Below are 23,029 nucleotides of genomic sequence, written 5' to 3'. Positions count from 1 at the left end.
GCTGGGCTCTCACTAGACTTTAGAGAAACACAAACTAAAAAACATGGTTTATGTGCATACATCTAACTAGTTATCTGCACCAAGAAAAGGCCTTGATCCTATATCAGAAGATTGTCCCCTGCCAAAAAAAAGTACACTCACCTTAAATTGAAATAAATGTTTAAGGTACATGTGTAGTGTATTAATTTTGAGATTTGCCAATATCACAGACTTTTTTTGATTAACTGAAATAACCGCCAACCTTAGTGAATGAGATTCTGTAAATATTCTCCATCCCTAGAGTTTAGGTGGGAAAGACATGATACTAGAGAGAGAGCTGAAGAGTCGGAGGAGAATCATGTTAGATCCTGGAGACTGAATGAGACCTCCTCCAGATGTTTAAAATCAAACTGAGGAGACAGAGTACCTAAAAAGAGTTGTAACAGATAACTCTTTAATCTCTTATTCCTCTCGGAAATCAACCTCAAATAATGAGAACAAAAAGAGAAATATAAACATAGCATCTTTGAAAAATCTAGAAGACATATTTGGACAGAAGTAAAACAATAGTAAATGATGTGGCAAATAGGAGGAAGGACAAATCTAAGAGTGTGTAGAGGAAAAGACCAATGAGCAAGCCAAGAACCCCAGAAATAAGTAAAATTTAATGTAAACCAACTATCACTTTATTGATGACTAGGTTCCTTCCAACTAGCTGGTTCAAAAAGTTTTGAGCAAGAGAATACTATGAATAATGTAACGTTGAAAAATTCGTCAGAATACAGACTGATCTATGAAAATACATATAATATGTGTAGGACCAAGAGCTGAGGGTTTTTTGGGGGCAAAACTGGAACTATCAGGTTTGTATCAGGTTTTCTAAAAGCCACATCAATCTTTAATGCCTTTTCCACTTAATGAAAAATAACATGGTAGAATATTCAATGATTATGTAATTCATCCACAGTGTATACGCCTACATTACTTATCCTGTTGATGACCTCCTTAATCTGTTTTAGACCATTCAGTCTATTTTTAAATAAACACTGCATACAATAATGATCAAAAAACAGAAAGTTAAATTATCAGTCAAAATAAAATTACCAATATGGTGTACCAATGAAAGACTTCCGTTTGGCAATCGTAGCTGTTATCTGAGCAGACACCCCAAAATCAGCTATTAAAAAAAAGAGAGAAACATTTAGAAAATAAAACTGAAAGTAAAATTAAAGTAACATGAAAATTTTTCAATATTTTAATTAATTTCATAGAAATGACACATTCTCAAATATCACTCTAAAATCTTTAAGTGGGCTAGCATTAAAATATCACAAAATATGGTGTATGATAGCCATGTGGATTCCCATATATCCCCACGTGAAACAAACAACAACAAAAGTCAAGATCAATAATTCTGATGAAGAAACAACTGAGAGACTCTAAGCTGCCAGACTTAATGTTATAATTTCTAATTCCCAGGACCTGAAACTCAAGGAAAGTCTCTGGAAGGGACCTTAAGTAGGAATACATTCCATTCATTTCCTGCCATACACATGACAGCTGACATTAAAAAAATAATAATAATAAATCTCTACTGGCAAATCTACCATGAAACGACATTGAAACAGACTTTTTCTAAAAATCTTACCTTGGCAATACATTCTAATACCAATACCAATCACTATCAAGAAATTTATCTTTATGTCAGTTTATTTTTATGTTGCTATTAAGTATGTTGAGTTCTATATTTTCTAGTTTTTTAACAAATGATTTATAAATCTTTACAAACTAAGATATATATATATATACACACACACACACATATATAGGAGGTCTCTAAGGCACATAATACTGACACAAAACATTAAATTGCAGATGGAAACTGTTCACTAAGCCATCAATAGTTAGATAGCTGCTTTTCTCATATATAGAGGTGACTTAAGAAATTTTTTTATGCAAATTATTGTACTTTTAAATTTGCTTAGTCCTATTATAGGCTATAGATCAAAATAGTTTTATCTTATTTTTAGAAAATAAATATTTGAATTTTGATTTGTTTTATAGTGGCATGTAGTTCAAAATAATTGTTTCAAACCTAACAGACACAATTTTATAAAGTTACTATACTGTACATGTTTTCTATCTTAAACTTTCAAATTAAGTTATAATTTAGGTTTTGAACTGCTTTAATCATCAGGTGACAACTGAAAGTTACAAAATAAAAGCCCATTAAGCATCTAAATTACATTCTTATGTAAGCTAATACTGTGTTTTATTTTAAAAGCTTACCTAAGTAGGTAGGGTTTTTGGCATTATTGATTTTTTGCTTTTGTCTTGTTTTTTAGTTACAGGGTAATTTTGTACAGATTTCTTACTAGAAGTCCCATTCCTTTAGAGTTAGAGGTGAAAGAATTTTCAAGGTATATTATTTCACTATTCATTATATCATCAATCATTATTTATAACAAATCTGTCATATGTGAAGGACAAATCTGATTCCCATTTAAGAGAAGAGGAAACAGATACAGAGAGATTATATATGCTATGTCCTGCAATGAAATTTCTACCTAAAAATATATAGACACTTCTGAGAAAGGGGAAACCTAGTCCTACAGAGGAAAACAAACTTACTATGCTTTGAAATAAATTTGTGTAAGTGATGAAGCTCAAATTTACTTACCTAATTTTACATGACCATTATCCGTTAATAGAATGTTAGCTCCCTTCAAAGTGAGAACATTTTAGTTAAAGTAGGAAAGCATTTATCAGACCACACATATAACACATTAAACATACACATTTAAAATAACAAATGGCAGCCTCACACCTAGAAATATGATTTATGATTTAAAGTATGTCCAATTAAAATGTTAAATAGAAATACTGCCTCCCAAAGGTACTATAGGCTGCATCCCCCTCCTCTCTGGGCAACTTTTAAATGAGAAAGCAAAAGTAAGCAGCCTCTATGGTTCAGGATGCAATCAATTACATAAGAGTAAGTTTGGGGAAAAAATATCAGGAAAATCCCTTCCCACACCCCAAAGAGGAAGAAATAACCAAAATTTGCACCCCCTGATATTACTGCAGCTCTAAGGAGTAATGGGAGAGATGAGAAAAAGGAAAAAAAAACTATAGTAGTGATTTCAACTTGAATTAGGCCCTAGCAATCTAGACTCTTGCAGAATCTTCCATTTGTTCTCTCCAGATTAATTTTTTAAAATTACAGTTTATATCATGTCACCTGTAGTTATGATGCTTCCTTCCATCCATCCATCCATCCATCTACACACCCATTTATCCCTCTCTCCCTGAGAGACTACCAGCAATCAGATGCTATTTTAAGCTCTGGGGTTATAGTAACAAAAAAGTTACAGCTCTCATGGAGCTGACATCCAAGTAGGAGAGAAAGAAAATCTAAAAATGAACACACACACACACATCATACAAATGAATGAATGAACCAACAAATGGTTCAAAGACAGATACGGATAAGTACTCTGAAGATTAAGCTGGAAGAAAAGGCCTCTCTAAGGCAGTGATAATTACACAGAGATCCAGATGAAGAGAGGGTAAGAGTCATGCTAAAATCTAGACCATTCCAGTAACAGCAAATACAAAGTCCTGGGACCAGAATGAACTTGACATGTTCCAAGAACTGCAAGTTTAGTGTGGCTAGAACAGAATGAGTAAAGTGAAGAGACGTGTGAAATGAGGTCAGAGAGGAAAGCAGGGGCCAGATCATGCATAACTTTAATGGTCACATTAAAAAATCTGAATATATATGGAGTATCATGGGAAGCCAATGGTAGTTTATAAGCAGAAGGGTGAAAAGATGTGGGTTAAAAAGGTCACTTCAGTTGTGAGGTAGAGAACTGACTGTAGGATCACTCAAGAATGGGAGCAGGAAGACCAGTTAGAAGGCTATTCCCTAAGTTCAGGTGAGATATAATAGTGGCTTAGACAGGGGAGAGATAGTGGCAATGGCCAGAAGCGACCTAATCAGGCCCAAACTCTGGAGTCCAGAACATAAGTTCTTGCATAATGGAGCACCAAACCTCCTGGCCAACCCCATCTCTTAACACTCTCCTACATTTTCTTCTCGAACTTCAATCTCTAAGATGCAGGCTTTACAATCCCTAAAATGACCCCACAATTTCTGATCTCTGTATCTTTGCCCACACTGTTCCCTCTGCTTAGAAAGCATTCCAACCTCCATTTCCAACAAAAATCTATCACTTCTTCCAGATCACTGAAGTGCCAATGACAGAATCTTTCTTGATTTACTTATCTTCTTAGGATCCCTCCTACCTTTGAATCCAAGGCTCTTTTCTTACGTCTTTTAAGTGGCTTACGAACCATACTTAAAGCAGAGGATCTCAGCATGTCTCAGTGATCTGAGAGTCCACTGAAATTTCATGCACACAATTTGAAGGCACGTGCATAAGGGCATTTTCTGAGGAGGGAGTCCGTGGCTTTCATCAGAGACTCAAAGAATACATGATCCACCCCTCCCCCCAAAAGGGCTAGCACCTTTCTGTTAGAGAAAAGCTCAGGAAACAAAAGGGGGAATGAAAAAGCAGGAGGTAAGGTGGATAAGGAAGAAGAAAGGAGATGTCAGTTATCTTTGGCAATAACCTCAGCGTCCTACCATAGGGGTGTTTTACCAAGCACGTCTGGTGCACCTACTCTCTCCTGCCAGGTAAAGACTAGCAGAAAAGGTCAAGGTTTAATTTATCCATCTTGATACCTTATTAAAGACAGTTCCTTAAGACTGCTAAAATTTACTAAACATCTTACAGAAAAAAACCTGAACAAACATTTTGGCCAACCAGAAACTTCCTGAAGTCCATAAATTAATGGAAATTATGGACCTAATTTACATTTTATAAATAAATAACTACAAACAAGATAAAATGTGTTATTGAAACATGAATCCACAATTGTACTCTTTAAAGGCGTGAATTTGGTGGTACGTAAACTGTATCTCAATAGAGTTGCTATATAAAAATAATGAAAATCTTCAAAGTATCACTCAACTTTATTATAGTAACATATTAAGACAACAAATCCATCAAATAGAATAACTGAGACAATTTTGCTCAGTTTGATCAAAATATTTTAAGAAGAAAAAGAGGGCCATTAAGTAAACATATGACATATACCTTTATATCTCTGTGCATTTTTCCTTTACTGTGAAGATAGTATAATCCCTGGAGTTTCAAAACAAAAAAAAAGGCAGAAACAGTAATAAGACTTTACTACAAAAAACTCTCTACGATTTAAAGTGGTTAACTGAGTAGCAGTCTCTCTTACTTATTTACTCATTACAGAAAGCTCTAGGGACAATCACTTTATTTTACTGGAATATCCAAAAGGATAAAAGAATCAAGAAAATGAAAGAGGCAGAGCTCACTCTGAACTGCTAATTTTCCTAAGACAATTAATTTTCACTAAACTCTGCTCAGTTTGAAATAACATTTTAAAAATAAATATCCAATTAGTATCAGAATCAGTTTCAATTCCATCAAAGTATGTAATTTTCAAGATTTTCTTTGGTACTAAGAGATATATAAAAATGAATAAGTAAATCCAATTTTAGGAGGTATATTATCATACTAGAGCTTTAAATAGTTTATTTGCAAATATAATTTGCAAATTCAAGAATTTTCCAAACTGGAATATTTAATCCTTATTCTACTTAACAGGTTATACACAATAATCAAACATTTAGTTTAATAAAGAACATTACTTTTCAATTAGCATTGAATTTACCTGTAGTGTTTCTCTGCTAACATACGCTATTTGCAGTTCTGAGAGAGGTCCCGTTACTATAAGAGGAGAAAATTAATAAAATTAATTTTATTAAAAATTACTCAAAGTGTGTTTTTTCAATAAAAGACAAAGTTGTAAAAGTTCCACTAAGCAACAGACTTAATACATTTAAATTCTACTGAAATGTAAGCTCCATGAGGGCAGGAATTAAAAAAAATCTGATATGCTCATTGTATCCCCAGTGTTTAGAACAGTGCCTGGCATGGAAAGGCTACTGAGTAAATGTTCGCAGAATGAATAAAACAGTGAAATAGTCAATGAAATTAATTTCCATTTTCATTTTTTACACCTGAATATAATACCTCTTAAATGTTAAAGAAAGCACAGCCAAGATGTCTAACTGCTTTTTATTAAAACTTAAAAAAAAAAAAAAACTGACAAGACATGAATTATTGGCTAAGTTAAAAATAATACTTTTCCCCTAAAATTATTTGCTTTATAGATATAAAAGTAACACATGTTCACTATAAAAAATTTCAATCAACAGAGATAGGTCTCTTCCTGATCCAAACCACTATTACTCAATAATAAACAAAATCAACAGTGTGGCCTATCTCTACCAGATGACTTTAAACACAGATGTTTTATATAGTGCAGGTAGGTGGTGCACACACACATAAACATAAATGGAATCATATTACACATACAATTCTGGAACTTGCCTTTTTCACTTATCACGGACATCTTTCCATCTCTCTCTCTCTATATATATATTATGTATAATATAGTTTAATCATATCATAATATTTGAATAGTATTTCCTCTGTGTGCATCTGCTGACTATGAAAAACATTTAAACAGTTTTTTCTTTTTCACTATTAAATCACTTTAGAATATAAGAAGTAAGTTAGGTGGGAGAAACTATTCCAGAAATTGAATTAAATCCCAATGATGAAATCATATACTAGATAGTGATCTCCCACTTACACAAACTTAACCATTTTGTAAAAATGTGTAGCTCAGACTGCTTGTATTTTACAACTGTGGGAGAGAAGAATCTATTTCACTTAGATTCTTTTAGGGACACAAGGCTAAATTTCAGTGTCTGAGGATAAACCATATAGTAACTAATTTCTGTAGCTTATAAGCCTACTCTCATCCAGTAAGAAAGGCCTCCTTGACAAGTCTGTTCCCACAATATGACAAATAAGATAACCTGAAAACCCTGAAAGTAACACCAGGTAAACATTTTAAAATAATTTTTAATAATTTTTAAGCTAAGCTTATAAATAGTAAGAGACTTCCCCAGAAGCCAAAAGCAAAAAGAAAAATGAAAAAAAGAATGGTAAAAATGTCAAATATTCTAGCTGTTTCTTAGGAGAAGGCCAATCTTGTATCTAGGGTGTTAGTTTTATCCCCTACATGGGCACAGAAGAAAAGGTTATAGGCTGGCAAAGGAAGAGTTAAAACAAACACCCACATAAAACCAGAATCCTCAAAGGCTACATCCTCATTAAAACAGCAGACAAGCACCAGGAGATGACTAGGGATGTGTCATGGCTTGGGATCTGGACAGGGGAAAAAAATATCTTCTTTGTCACTGAGGTTTAGAGTTCAAATGTATATCGAAAACAACGAGGCCATTGGAGCCCTGGGGAAAAGAATCCAATATTGTCGAAAGGACACACTCTTTAAAGTTATATGGAACTCCCACTGAAGATGATCTCAAAATTATGAAATGAATGAGTAAAAGAATTCAACATAAATGTTTTAACAGAGTGTAGAAAGTTGTAAAAGGACAACATAAAACAGAAAGAAAAATGTTCAACGAAAAACAGAGACCAAAAAATCTATTATGTTGCAACAGTATAAAGTTCTAATGTTAGTTCTGCAAAGAAAAGTAAGCAAAAGGAGAGAAGAAGGATTTGCCCCATTGCCCCCAGCCATGTGGTCAAAAATATGTCCATGAATTCTTTGATACAGCTCCCTTAAGAGTTGCAACTTAATTCCCTTCCTGAGTGTGGGCTGGACAAAAATGACTTGCTTCTAAAGAACAAACTGTAATGGTAGTGACAGAATACAACTTCTAAGACTACATCATAAAAAGTTTGTGGCTTCCTCCTGGCTCTTCGGGATCATTTCCTCTGGGAGAAGTCAGTCGCCATCCTATAAAGAGACTCAAGCTGTCCTATGGTGAAATCTACATGGTAAGGAACAGAGACCTCCTGCTAATATTGATGTAAGTGAATCATCTAGAAAGTAAATCCTGCAACCTCAGTCAAGCCTTCAGATGACTACAGTTCCAGACAAGAGTTTGACTACAACTTCATGAGTGACCATGAACCAAAATCACCCATCTTAGCAAACACTTGGGTCTGCCTAAAACCTCCGTAAGACTTTCGATCCACACCAAAAGGCTCTTGGTATTTGGTCCTGCCCACAATGTCCTTAAGGCATTTGGCCCATGCTAAAAGATGACTGATATCAGGTCCTGTATAAAACCATGTGGCATGAACCAAATACGCTCACTGCACAGGGCGAAACTGCAAGGACTTTTAGCATGGACCAAATGTCTTATGCGTGTTTTGGCCTGTCCTACAAGGCAAATCACCCAATTAAGCTAGTCTTAATTCCTGACCCTTAGTAACTGTGAGATAACAAACGTTTGTTTTAAGACAACGAATTTTAAGATCATTGTTGCACAGCAACAGACAACTAATATGGTTCACCTTTCAAGAAGATTTAAATTTAAGAAAATCATACTGAGTAGATGATGGAATTAAGGACAGTAAGAAAAAATATAAAAATTCACTTAATGGCACTTTAGAAATAAACAGAAATAATTTTTTAAAAGCAGCTTTAATAAAAAAAATTGCATAATGAATCAAAATATAATTTGTATATGCCAGCAAAGAAACAAACAAAAACACCATAAGCACTGTGGTTATTAGAAAAGTAGAACATCTCTTTGACCAAACAAGGTAATCCAGGATATTTTATACTACTCCCGATGGAATGATAAAATGATGAGAGAGAGAGAGGAGAGGAGGAAACAGACAGACACACACAGAGAAATGGAAGTACACGTTTTATACGGTTATGTAAGTAGACAGCACTGTAGACCACAGCCAAAGAGAAGTATACATTGCCATGAGGAGGCTATTTGGTAGAAACCTAGGTGAAATCAAAGGAGTGAAGGCAGAGAAAGAGGCTTTGGAGCTGTGTATAAGCATGTATATTCTCTCTCAGTATGTATGTCTGACAGCACCCAAGTTAATACAAAATTATTTCTTCCATAGATTCTTCATAAACAAATCAGTACCAACAAATTCATATTACCATGTTATTTCCATCAGAAGGTTGATATGGAAAGATAACATGACAACCTATTTCTGTAAAAATCGGCTTTCTTGCTTCCTAATGAAGAAAGAAGAATCAGACATCTAAGATCAATCATACATATCTGATGAAATTATGAAGCAATCTAAGACTAAAAAATAAGTATGCTTCAAGAAACCAAAGATATAAAAGAATGGATGAAAAGTTACAAGAAAAGAGTAAGACAAAAAACTGAAGGAGACCTGAAACAGAATCAATTTTTAGAAATGAAAAACACAGTCACTAAAAATTAAAACCTAATGGATGTGCTTATCACATGTGTACAATCAGTGAACTGGAAGATGGCTATGAGTATCCTCAGTGTTCTGAGGGACTAAAGACTGGAAAATATGAAGGTGACTTTAAGAGACATGGAATGGAAATTCTAGAAAGAGCAATTAGAGAAACTGAAGGAGAAACTATTTGAAGAGACAGTAATTAGCCATTGTCAGATTTGATAAAAGAACTAAAATCTCATAGGTAAGCACTTTAAGTTCCAAGCAGGAAAAGTAATCTACATTTAGATAATGGAAACACCAGAAATGAAGAGAAAAATCTTAAAAGTAATTAGAAAGAAAGGAAGATTACCTGCAAAGGATCAATAGTTAGCAGAAGGTACCAACAACTACAGAAACTAGAAGACAATGCTCCAGTATCTTTGAAATGCTGACAGAGAACATCCGTCAGTGGAGAAAATGTGCCTATGTCTACTTAATCTTATCATTTAAGAATGAGGATCAAAGACTGAGTTTACCACCAGGAGACGTAGCTAAAAAAAACTTTAGAAAGAAGGAAATTAAATCAGTAAGTATGGAAACCATAGTAGAGAAATTAGTCCAAATGAAGGCAATAAAAAGGGAAAATAGCTTTTAATATAACAAACTTCCAGAAACACTATGGTCTGTAATGCAAAATGGTGCCAAATATTTTCCAATTTTCACTGAACCTTTGAAATCAAAATGCTATTAATAAAAAGGAAAAAATTCTCAAATAGAATAGCCACCCTTAATAAAAAATATTCTCAGAAAATAAGTAACTTTTCATAAAGCAGAAATACTCAATATTCTCATGTTTTTCCTTCTGGCCTTTTTTTTTTTTTAAAGGTCGCTGACCAGGGGTCGAACCCATGCCCCCTGCAGTAGAAGCAATGAGTGTCAGCCACTAGACTACCTGTAAGTCCCTCCTTCTGGCTTTCAAGGTTCTGGATCTGATCCCAGATACACCCAGACAGTGAGAGTGATCTTGACTCACACCTTCTTGTCACTGTGCTGCTGCTTCACCCCCAGGAGCGTACATCTATCTCTTCTTTGTACCCAAAGTTCACCGATCTTTTAAAGACCAATTTAAAGCCCACTTTTTTCATTATGCCTTCTAAACACTTCTGGAAAATCTATCATTTCCTGTTTCCTATTCCAACTGAACTAACTATGTATAAAATGCCTTCTTTAGTATTAGCAAATAATTCCACTGCATGCAGCTTTCTAACTTAGAAAGCAAATGCTCCTTTCGCCTGTATATATCTTAAATTTCCTTATGTATCCATACAGTATAATGATAAAACATACTTTCCACAAAATATTGATGTTTAGTATAGTAAATAACTGTATTTTAAGAAATTCTACTTAATCTCTTTAACATATAACTTTGGTCTTACCATGATAAATATCCTGTAAGGAACCACCTCCACAAAACTCCATGCAAATCCAAAGTTTATCTCGCCTATAAAAAGAAAATAAGCATTATCACATTTTCATGATTAAAACTACTTGAAGTAACAAGTATTTGAAGGCTGTATGTTAATACTTTGAAAAACCACATAAATGCAATGTGCTATTTAAGAGCGAAGCTAATCTCTATGAGTAAACGAATCTTCGATACTTATGTGCTACCATAACTCAACCTAAGGTTTTAATTCTTAAAATACACCTTTTGCAGGATATAAAGATGTCATCCAGCACATTCAAATGAGAGAAAATGTCCCTTTAGTTAAAAACTTCCCTTCCATCAGTTATCCATCTACCTTATGACTGTATTATAAAAGTTAAATGCTAATTAGAATGTTCATACCAAAAATCATATAGATGATTTATCACATAGAATAGCAATACATCTTAAACTACATCACTTTGATGGTGCTCTTATCAACAAAACAGACAAAGTGTAAATTTTACCCTCATATCTAGACTCAACAAAGATCTTTCCAAAATAACCTTTGTTAAAAATTTATCACTTAGAACAAAAGAAAAAAAAAACTATCACTCACTTGTCTTTAGCAGCATTTCTCTTTCACATTTACATTATAAGACAGCATAATCATAAGTCACAGGAGAAATAATTAGCAAAGAAATAATTGCTTATTCCTTTGTTCATTCCTTTGTTGAATCATTCATTACTACATCTCAAAATGTACCAGGAAATGTACTATTCTTGGGGGTCAGAGATGCAATAGAAAGTCTCTGAATTCAGCAAGCACAGTCTAACACAGAAGATTCTGTCTTCATAATATGTCTGTCTCTCTCACCCCTGTATCAATAGTGCCTAGGTATCCAGCAAATGAGTATTTATTCTATAAACGAGTGAATGCATGAGTGATTGAAAGAATAAACAGACTGATTAGATCCAGGGTCGGCAAACTATGGCCAGTGGGCCAAATCTAACCTGCTGCCTGATTCTGCATAGACCAGGAATTATGAATGGTTTTCATATTTTTAAACGGTTGGGGGAGGGTTGTCAAAAGAAGAATGTTTCTTGACATGACAATGATGTGAAATTCAAATTTTAGTATCCGTGTAAAGTTTTATTGGAACATAGTCAAACTTGTTCACTTACATATTATCTGTGACTGTTTTTTGTACTTAAAGCAAAGGTGAGCTATTGTGCTAGAGAGAAACACACAAAATCTACAAAACCTAAAGTGTTTACTATATGGTCATTTGCAGAAAAGTTCTGGTGACCCTTGGACAGGATTATAGTTTGACTGATGCACAATCTGGCCATGTATAAGTTCTGCAAGAACCCAGAGGTAAAGTAACTAGCAAAGGTTAAGGGATATTTAAGGGAGGAAAAAACGTTTGAGGTGGGTCTTGAAGGTAAAGTAGGAACTCACTGCCAAGAGACATGGAAAAGTTCTGTGCAAAAGAATGAAAATCTGAAAGAAGACCCACATTTGAGAGACAGGATGATTTAGCATGAGCTGAACTCAGGCTACCTGAAGAGAGAGTGCAAGACATGAAGCCAGAACGGGCTGAGGTCGTCCTGTAAAACGACGGTCTGTTCGTGGACGCCGCGGTTTAGTTACCTTCACCTGGATGGTCTCCAGCGTGTCAGTGTCTCCGAAAATGTGGCACCCAGAGGTAAGTACTGTTCGGAGTAGTGCACGTGAGAAGTGAAAGTCGCTCAGCTGTGTCTGACTCTTTGTGACCCCATGGACTATACAGTCCACAGAATTCTCCAGGCCAGAACACTGGGGTGGGAAGCCTTTTCCTTCTCCAGGGGATCTTCCCAGCCCAGGTCTCCCACATTGTAGGCAGATTCTTTACCAGCTGGGCCACAAGGGAAGCCGTCAGAGCAGTACATGAACAGCATACTAACAAGAGGAGCTGCTGTCAGGAGTGGACTCATGTGGCAGTGCTGGTGTGACGAAGCAGGCCTGAGGGGTGAGCTGACTTGGCTGGGTACGATGGACCATGCACCATGTAACCGGCGAACGCAAACTGTTAAGAGTGTGGTCAGCACACAAGAGTACAAACGGCCATGATTCTACAAAGCTGAGGAGAGTGAAGCCAGCGAAAGGAATCAGGAGCTCACATTTACAGGCGGTCCCCGCACAGTGAAACGGACAGGGCAGCTGATGTAAAATGTGACCTGGCTGGGCTTCTCAGGGGGCTCAGAGGTAGAGAACCCACCTGCCAATGCAGGACACGTGGGTTTGATCCCTGGGCTGGGAAGATCCCCTGGAGAAGGAAATGGCAACCTACTCCAGTATTCTTGCCTGAGAAAGCCCATGGACAGAGGAGCCTGGCAGGTTACAGTCCATGGGGTCACAAAGAATCAGACACGACTTAGTGACTAAACAACAAGAAGTGAGGTTACTAATGAGCTTCAGAAGTAATTTTTCCACTGGTGACATGAATAGCACTCTAAATATACTGCTCTGAATTACCACCTGGCAGCTCTCTGCACCTTTGCTTGCACAGAGAGGTGTAAGACTCAGGCAAGTCCATCAACCAATATTCTTTGAAATGATACTTAGACTATAATTCAAGATGTATGATGGAGGATTTCATAGCCTGATCTCTCTAGACTGAATCCTTTCTTTAGGACAATGGTTCTCAAAGTATGGTCTGGGGCCCTCTAAGAGTGCCAGAGATCCTTTCAGTGGGTCAGCAAGGTTAAACCCATTTTCATAACAACACTAAAAATTACTTGCCCTTTGCACTCTCTCTTGAGAATACAGTGGAGTTTTCCAGAGGCTGCAGAAGTGAGATGATGATGTCAGTCCCCTGATGGCTATTGGAATATGTCCTTATGTATTCTTATTTCAAATGCTTCTCAATTTTATTTCTAATATAGTAAGTATCAATAGATATGACCCATAGAAACCAAAGCTCTTTGGGGTACTCAATAATTTTTAAGAGTGCAGAAAAAAATGAGCTTTCAGGCCAAAATGTTTTGAGAACTATGGCTCTAAAATATTTTCGCATCTGCTGCACATGAATCTGATGTAAAATTCCTGTTGCAAGTGATTATGCAAACAGGCAGCAGGGACTCCTCACATCTTACAAAAACTGGCTGAATGGTTGTTCTGGGATCTGCTTAGGATAAACAGAAATAACATGTAAACTGCTTAGTAAAGGACCTGGAATTTAATAAGTCCAATAAATGTTAAGGCATTTCTACTCTTTTTCTTATATTTCATCTCGTTGGGCAGTTATTTACACTGCTTACATTGCTCCTAGAACTCAGAGGAGGTGTAAATAGATAAAACTGCCCTTTTCTAAGAGGAAAAAAAAATAGAAGAGAGATGGGATTGATTTGATGCAACTTCTTACTAAAGTTGTGTTAATCACCACTTCCTTCTTTTAAGTGCTAATTATGTGATTAATCATCTTATATGCTTGTTGGGGACAGATGACTGACAACAAGTTTAATGGTCTATATTTTCTAGAAATCACCTTTTCCTTTCCAAATTGGTCAATGCTGATCACTGATCTTTTGACATCTCTCCTATTCGCCAAAAGGCACTCACTGACAGTGGATGACAATCATGTCTGCTATATTTTCAGTATAGTAATGAGATATATACTTTATATAAATCTAAAAAGGCTTAGATTCAGGTAAAGTGTCTAGTGTTCTGTAATTATCCACTCATCTATCTGTGCTTCAATTCCTTCTTAATAATGCTTTTCCTACCCTGCTACTTTGAAAACAATTCTCCTTTAGTAAAGAAAATGGATGTAGGAAATGAGTTCTCTGCTTTTTAACATATTTCAGTATTATATCATCCTCTCCTTGAAGTTGGTCTACTCCCTTGCCTACCTTGCTGAAAAGTACAATTTTCTCTTCATTCTATGTGAAATGACTTTCCAACTTACAGACTGAGGAAAAAAATTGTAATAATACATTTAATATTTTACTTTTCAAGATGTCTAAAATACTTCACCTTTATAACGCTCTATTTAGTTAACTCTGCTATTATAAAAAATGGTCGAATATTCTGAGTTTATTAGAAAAATGACTTCCATCTGTTCCATGAATGTCTCTCTTGTGATAGTGAATCTTCATTTGCTTTTGGTCATTCACCAAGCCATCTGTCTAACAGGAAAGAACTTGAATCACATTAGCCCACTTTATGCAGGCCAATAAATTATAAAATCTTTGTCCCTGGGTATTTGGGACTGAAATACAATTAATCACTGAGGTAAATATATGTGTCTCTTAATTCCCTGACTCAACAAATCCTTAGAATTCTTCTTTCTTATTCTCTAAAATCACTGTTCTATTTGACAAGGAATAGAAAAATAAGTAGGGGGGAAATTCACTATTCTCACCTTCTAGTTCAGTGTTTACTAGAGTATATATTTCATTGAGGAGTTTACACTTCTATCAATAAAAGGCACCTTTTAAACCTTTCCACCTTAATTGAACAAACTAAGCACAATTATTTATATATTTTGCCCAAATATAACAATGTTTCAAAAGAGAAATAAAACATGAGCATGATCACCAAGGATACATGATCACCAAGGATAAACAGCTACTGAATGTCTGCTATGAACTGGCACATCAAGTTACTCCTCCCACCCCATGTGAAAAATATAAAGTTCACTAACTGCTGGGTGTTTTAATTTAGCATAACTTATCTTAATGGAAGCTGAATTTAAAATGTTTTGGTTCATTTTTAAACATACGCAAAAAAAATGACTGCCTTCCAAAAAGGTATATGGAACGCATCCATCTGTTTCCCCTTTAACAATGAGGGGTAGCTATGTATTCAGGGGATACAAGGTGACCTACTTCTCTGTAACCCTACCTAACATGCCCCAGTTCGGCATAATATCTGACCAAGAACGGATCATAGGACAGCAGCTCTACATGAAGCATGCTCCCTCAAAATTAACTGCTGAACAGTGAAATGAGTTTTAGAAATGTCACATATTAGCCTTCTCTTGGAAATTAACAATGCCACTGATATTTAAAGGGCTCTGAGAAAACCAGTGGGGTTGGGGGATACGGAGTACAAGGAGAAATGGGAGGAGGAGATGGAAAGGGAGGAAAGGGAGGAAAAGGTGGGGAAACGAGGACGAAGAGAAGAAAAGGGGGAGGAAGGGAGACAGAAAAAGCTGGGAAGGGGAGAAGGGAGAGGAGGAGCAGGAAGGAGAACAAGCAGGGAAGATAAAGAGAAAGAGGAAATACAAATTCTCTGATTTGCTTTGCCCCCAAACTATTTTTTCCATAAACCCACATATGAGCACCCCTCAAAACAAATGTTCAGTAGAACTACCCCAGCAAAACTGGTGTAAGAAAGTAGCTTGTAAGGTAGTTCCATCTAATCTCTCACTTAAAGAAGACCATTAGGGATAACCTGGTGAAATTCGAATGAAGTATCTTAGTTTAACTGATAGTTTTGTATTAATGCTAATTTCTTAGCATTAGTGTGTGTGCTAAGTCGCTTCAGCCGTGTCTGACTCTGTGACCCCGTGGACTGTAGCCTGCCAGGTTCCTCTGTCTCATTCTCCAGGTAAGAATACTGGAGTGGGTTGCCATGTCCTGCTCTAAAAAAGAGAGTAACTAGGTATAAATTAAAATGACTTAACTGTAATTTTAATTTTCATAGTGTGAATATTCAAAAAGGCATTTTTAGTTAAGAGTCTGTGGTTTCCCTGGCAAGTCCTCTCTCTGGCTCTAGAAAAGAAATTTCTTCCACTTTCTGTATAACTCAAGAGACTACCATCTCTTTCTTTGGATTACTGTAATAAATATACTGTATAAAATTAACTGACTCCTCGTCTCAATCTCCTACACTCCAAGTCCTTCCCTCAGAGATAGAATATACTATCTCTGAGTTAAAGCCTTCCAACAAGTATGCTCTACACTTATAGCTCCTAATTAAGGCATATAAGGTTTCTTTCTTTGCTTAAATCTCCTCAGCCTTACTTTCTGAACTACACCCTTTCCCCTTAAGCTTTAATGTGAGATTATTTGCTGTCACCTGAACACTTCATGATTTTTTCATGCATGTATTTCCTTTGTCAGAAATTATAATCTTCTATACACATGCACACACCACAGTAAATGCTTACTAACCCTTTAACACCATTTGGGAATCATATCATTCAAAGAGCTCTCTCTGATTTGCTTTGGCAAAATCAGATACTCTACAATCTTTACCACTTTGTAACTGATATCAAATGATTATTGTACCTAGCATATTGCGTGCTAAGCCCCTTCAGTCATGTCCGACTCTTTGCGACCCAATAGTCTGTAGCCTGCCAGCCTCCTCTTGTCTATGGGATTTTTCAGGCAAAAATACTGGAGTGGGTTGTCACGCCCTTCTCCAGGGGCTCTTCCTAACCCCGGGATTGAACCCCGGTCTCTCACGTCTCCTGCACTAGCAGGCAGGTTCTTTACCACTAGCGCCACCTGGAGGGCCCCACCTAGCATATCATGTTGCAATTATTTGCTCATGTTTGTTTTTTCCATTGGCTAATAAGCTCCTTAAAGGCGAGGGCTGTTTTATCTATCTTAACATCTCCAGAAATCAATACGGCACTCCAGACATGCTAAGAAATAATATAAAAACACTTTGTAAGTGGTGGTGATTTATAAGTATATTATTACTGTAAATTAAATTATGTTCAAGTACTCTGGATTTCAAAGGTTTAAAATATCTCATCATCTAAATAAAATTGTTTTTACAATTTTGGCTCTGATCTTCCAAAGGCTTATCTTTTGAGGAGCACTTGCTGTTATTCAAAGGATATGCTGGGCTAAGGAAAGCTTAGAAGCAATGTGAAGTCAAAATCATAATTTGCTTAAAAGAAGCAATAGTTAAAAGAAGCTTAAAAGAAGTTCTTCTGGGAATAAAGAATAGGCCTATAGTGATTTAAATCTGTTGTTTTATAAATATATACACAGAAATACACATATAATGTATATATATGAACCAGGACTATTTACTTTAAATTTCCAAAGAAATGTTTTATATATTCAGCTCTTACTACATAGTATGCATAATTAGGCACTCAATAAACACAGGCTTTAAAAAATTTTTTTTTTAATTTTATACTGGAGCATAGTTAATTAGTTATGGATTAGCTTCAGGTGTAGAGCAAAGTGATTCAGCTATACATATATATATATTTATTTAATGAACATGAATCTGAGCAAACTCTGGGAGACAGTGGATAGGGAAGCCTGGCGTGCTTCAGTCCACAGGGTTATAAAGAATCGGACATGACTCAGTGACTGAAAAACAACAATAACAATTCTTTTTCAAATTCTTTTCCCATTTATGCTATCACGGAATACTGAGTCAAGTTCCATGTGTTTTATAGTAGGTCCTTGTTGGAATAAACACAGGCTTTTAAAGATATTGAAGAGCAAATAAGGAAGGCACCACCAAGAATATTAGATTCCTGTCTTTCAGGAGGCTCAGTCTTGAGATTTCCTTGGGAAGTGATCATAGTTCACTATGATCCTGTTATAAAATATGCTTCTGAAATTAATTATATGCTGGTCATCTATTCAGTAAATTCAAGGGTTAAGTCTAATTTTCTGGAGGGGAAATTAATTAACAAACTAAATTAGTTAAATTTCCTCAATTTTTGGCCTAAATTTGTTACACTAGGCTACAATGGCAACAAGATAGAAGAAAGTCACTAAGAACAATATACATTTTGGAGGGCCTGTATCAAGTTCAAACAAACAAGTTCCTTGCCTTCTGTAAAATCATTCAGTAATGAGAAAGAATCCAAGAAGCCACGTTTCCTTGGAGACTAAATCTGCCCTTTCTGGACTATGTAATACCTACACCTAAAAGAACGCTGGCTAGGGATCTGCAAAGCCAGGTTTAAATCCCAGTGCCACAGTGAGTAGGTGGATAACCTGAAGAAGTCATTTATCCAGCACTCCATCGTCTCATCAGTAAAAAAAAGAGTGGGCTAAAGTGACAAGACCTCAGTCCCTTCCAGCTCTGACACCCTACAAGGCTAGTGATCATTATCCTATTGTCTGAATTTGGCTGGGTCTAGACTTTAACTAGGGAAGCAGGGAAGAATTTATTGAAGAAAAGAGAAAGAGAGGATTAATTGCTATTTTATATTAATACTACCATTTGCTTTCATATTACTTTCATCAGCTATACAAGTTACAGAATAAAGCTATCTACTTAAACCAATAGTACTGGGAATCCCTGGTGTTCCAGGGGCTAGGACCTCGAGCTTCCACTGCAGTGGGCATGGGTTTGGAGCTAAGATCCCACATGCCTTACCATGTGGCAAAAAGAACAAAAAAACACAAAACCCCCAAAACCTACCACCAACCAAACAACAACAAATCTCCCTAAAAAATCCCAGTATTCCTATGTCAGATCATTCAACTCTAAATGAACACAGACTCACTTAAAATAATAATAATAATAACCTTAATTTTGTCTGTTTCATTTTGTCATTTCTGGACAGTTTTGCCCTTTGCATTCTTATATTCAGATTAAAATAAAAGTACCCTCTTTAAAAAAAATCCATCCAGTTATACACATAACAGATATTTGCACACTTTTCTGTATGTATACTATCTTTCAATTTTAAAAGTTTACTTTTAAAAGAAGGGTAGTCAAAATATAGTCAGAATACATGTTTCCTGAAATCTAAACTGAAGTACTATTTTTGTTAGGCACAACCTCAAACTGGCTTGCTTGTAGCAAGTCTCATTCTGGTAACAAGATCAAATATTCTGCTGCTTAACCTGTGTGAGAAGGCTTCTGCCTAAGGAAGCCAGAAAGTCTAATGTCCAATTTAGTGTAACATGAGCTTGGGGGATTTTCTGGGGCAGGGTGGGGGGTAAGATGTGAAATGTTGGAAGTTTATCTGGTCAGCTCTTTTGCCAAGAAGTAGAAAGGCCAAGTCAAAAGTCATGTGGTCCATGAGCAGAGTATCACAAAAAGCTTCTGTAAATAATGTGAAATGAGACTGGGAACTAAATACTTGGTAGGAAACTCTCTCAAACACCTTATATGTAAAACTGGAAGAATATTTACCAGAGTAATATTGTTAACAGCACTGTTGAAAAAAATCAAACAAGGCACTGACCTGATGGTATTTAAAAAATAGCTAATAGTAAGAGCAATTGTACCAACAGTAGTAGTAATAGCAGTTAACGTTGATGGAGCATGTTGTAATCACTGTTCTAAACACTTGTATTTACCAATTACCCTCACTTGCTATCACATCCTGTATCTGTTAATATTATCTGCATTTTAGAGATGAGCAAACAGAGGCACAGAGTAATCAGGTAATTTGCCATAAATCACACAGTTAGTAAGTGATGGCGTCAGGATTCAACCAACCTGACTCCAGAACTCTAGACTCTCTAAACTAGCAACTGTACTACTGTCTCTTTAGCAAAAAGACCACCCCAAGGTTGCCATGTAAATGGGTGCAGCTATCTTGGAATAACAGGTTGGACTGTGGATGGTCCCATACTTCTAGAAGACTCAGGCCATGTTTGAGAAATACTCAGTTCAATGTCTTTGGGGAAACACAGAAACTCTTTAATTGCGTATTCTTCCTTGGAGGAAGAAAACTTTGGAATACTTCTCCCAAATGAGTCTAAGCAGGGTCATTTTGTTAGAACCAACAACAGTAAAACAAATTGTTTTGAAATAATTTTAACATATTGATAGCAATCGATTATTTGTATCATGAGTTTAAAAGATTTTAAGAGACTTCTTTGAACTGATAACAGTAAATGCCTGTGCTGGGTCTGTCCATAAAATAAAAACTGATGCAGAAACGGTTGTTAGAGTATTGTCTGAACCACTCACCATTAAAGCAGTTTTAACTTGGCTGTTAAAGAACCCATTCAAAATGTTTAATAGTCACTGACCTGGGGGTAGTACCTGTCCCTATGTGAACTAAAGTCTCCATTAAACCCACCCTTCGACCTCAATGAAGGTGGGCAATCAAAGCTGTCCAAGAGTAGTTAGAATCAAGAAGAGTTGGTCCGGCTGGCTTTTCACAAGCTGGAAAGAAGAGAGGGCAGAACTGCCCAGTCTTTTCCATATGCTGTGCCTGCATCAGAAGAGGAGAAGTGTTTTGTACTTGGCTCATAGATGGAATGGGCGCTGTAATAAGTTACATCCTTATCTTACTTACCCTACAACGTATGGGAACCAAACAGGAGTTTTTGGTTTTTTTTTTAATACCTAAGAAAACATTCTGCAATTCCCCCTTTTGGAAGGAACCTTAAAAACAATTAGGTCACAGTGTTCAACTTATAACTACATACAGAAGTGAATGAAACACAAGATTTGACCTTGAGGTCATCCCTTATGGAATAAGATCTGGGAAACCCAGCCTGGTCCTGCCAACCAAAACAAGGGGTGGGAAATTAAGTCTTTCTAAGTTCACTTTAGGACCTGGGAAAATAAGAAGCTAGTGAAATAATCATAATTCCTAGTCCTTTGGATAAAACAAAAGGAAGGGATGATACAGTACTCTGAAGATAGAAGCACAAAAGAAAAAAAAAAGTTCTAATAAAAACAACAGATATACTTTCTAAATTCACCCAAGACTAGAAGAAAGGGGCAAAAGAATGGTTTATTTAGATCTCTACCACAGAAAGACTAACCACAGGACTTTTTGCTTGTGAAACTACATCCAGAATTCCCAAGAGTACAACAGACATATCACAGACTTGGTACTGGTTACAGAATTAGAGAGGTCATAAGAATTCCATTCATGTGAAAATATTGTATCTCCAAAGCATGAAGAAATATACAAAACATGGTATTTGTGCTAACTTAATTTTGTTAAATGTATTAAGTGACAGAAATCATTATTGCTCGTCATAAGGGAAACAAACAATGTACCTGAGATAGCTTCCAAAATAAGCAACAATATTTGGGTGTTTACAGTCTTTCATCATAATAATTTCTTGCTGCACAACTGCAAAGTCTTCTCCTAGAATAAAAAATAAGCATGTTGAATATTTAGTAGGTAAATTTCAAAATGTCAATTTGTTTCAAAACATAATAAATTATGCTGATATGATTTTTAATGACAACTTCAGTCCTTTCTTGACAGAAAGTAAAGTACAGCGATTAAAAGTATGAACTCTGGCTCCAGACTATGTGGATTCGAATCCTAACTCTGTCCCTGATGAAGCCATGTGGACTTGGGCAGTCTCTCTGTGCCAATTTCTTCCTCTGTAAAATGGGGATAAAAAATAATAACAACCTATCTCATAGGGCTGTTGGAAGGGTTAAGTCAACTAATGTATGTAAAATGCTTAGAACAGTATCTGACACAGAGAAAGCACTGATAAGCATTTACTATTATTACAATCATGCCCTGGATATAATCATCAAGTAATTCACTAGAAATACATTATTTTTTCCCTTTATTAGCAAGTAACACTTAATGTAAGTTTACACAAAGAAGCAATTCTTTTTCAAGTCAGGGGAGGAACCCTTAGACACCCAGACTATCAAACGCACCTCCACAGTTCTCTGTGTAGAGTCGAGAGGCCTTTAGCCGGACTGGGTTCCCAGGTGATCCCCACACACAGGCCTATCCTGTGTTCGAGTGCCTTGTCCCAGGTGTGCTGGGATGTGGAATGGGGTTGTATTTAAACCCAGTAAGCAAATAATCTCTCTCCTTCTACTCCTTTCCTCCTTGCCCAAATTCTTTGAAATAAGATCTGGCAATCCTATAACAATGCCACACACCATGCCTCCTGAATGAACACTTATCATAGAGAGAAAAAGAACTGCCATGAATGCAAATGTAAACCAGAGACTACGCAGAAAAGAACATGTAGAAGTACTGACATTTAAATCAAAGCAGCTTTTTATTACTAATTTCAGTTTTTAAAGCATTATATACTATGAAAAATCTGATTAAATGTGTATTAGTGGCAAAGCCAAAAAGAGGCTTCCCAAACCAGTCTAAATCATAAAAGCAACGGTGTAATGAGAAGCCCTGACATTTCTGGTCTTGCCATTTTCCACCTGTAAATGTAACTGAGACCTGAAGGAGCCTAACTGTGAAACGTATGGACTCAATACCCACCTTACAGGCCCAGATACAGGGAAGAAGTAGTAGCAAAGAGACAGTATGTCAGATCTGTCATTTCTGCACTGAAATGAAAATCAAAGATCTCCAAAGGGAGAGTAGGAAAT

At 36.1% G+C, this 23,029-nt stretch overlaps 1 protein-coding gene across 2 annotated transcripts in view; it reads right to left on the bottom strand.

Moving 5' to 3' along the window:
- Window positions 1-23,029, bottom strand: part of MAP4K3 (mitogen-activated protein kinase kinase kinase kinase 3) — a 171,690-nt gene that overhangs the window by 64,524 nt on the left and 84,137 nt on the right. For both annotated transcript variants that reach the window (XM_061155549.1, XM_061155550.1), the window contains exons 3-8: window positions 21,719-21,809; window positions 10,784-10,848; window positions 5,752-5,807; window positions 5,142-5,189; window positions 2,660-2,702; window positions 1,084-1,156 (exon numbers count right to left, since the gene is read on the bottom strand). In XM_061155549.1, the coding sequence (XP_061011532.1) occupies window positions 1,084-1,156; window positions 2,660-2,702; window positions 5,142-5,189; window positions 5,752-5,807; window positions 10,784-10,848; window positions 21,719-21,809 (376 nt within the window). The remainder of the gene's footprint in view (window positions 1-1,083; window positions 1,157-2,659; window positions 2,703-5,141; window positions 5,190-5,751; window positions 5,808-10,783; window positions 10,849-21,718; window positions 21,810-23,029) is intronic.

The sequence above is a fragment of the Dama dama genome, chromosome 11 (genome assembly GCF_033118175.1).
Source record: "Dama dama isolate Ldn47 chromosome 11, ASM3311817v1, whole genome shotgun sequence".
NCBI lineage: Eukaryota > Metazoa > Chordata > Mammalia > Artiodactyla > Cervidae > Dama > Dama dama.
The sequence above is the reverse complement of the archived record's forward strand: the minus strand, read 5'-3'. Positions and strand labels throughout refer to the sequence as shown.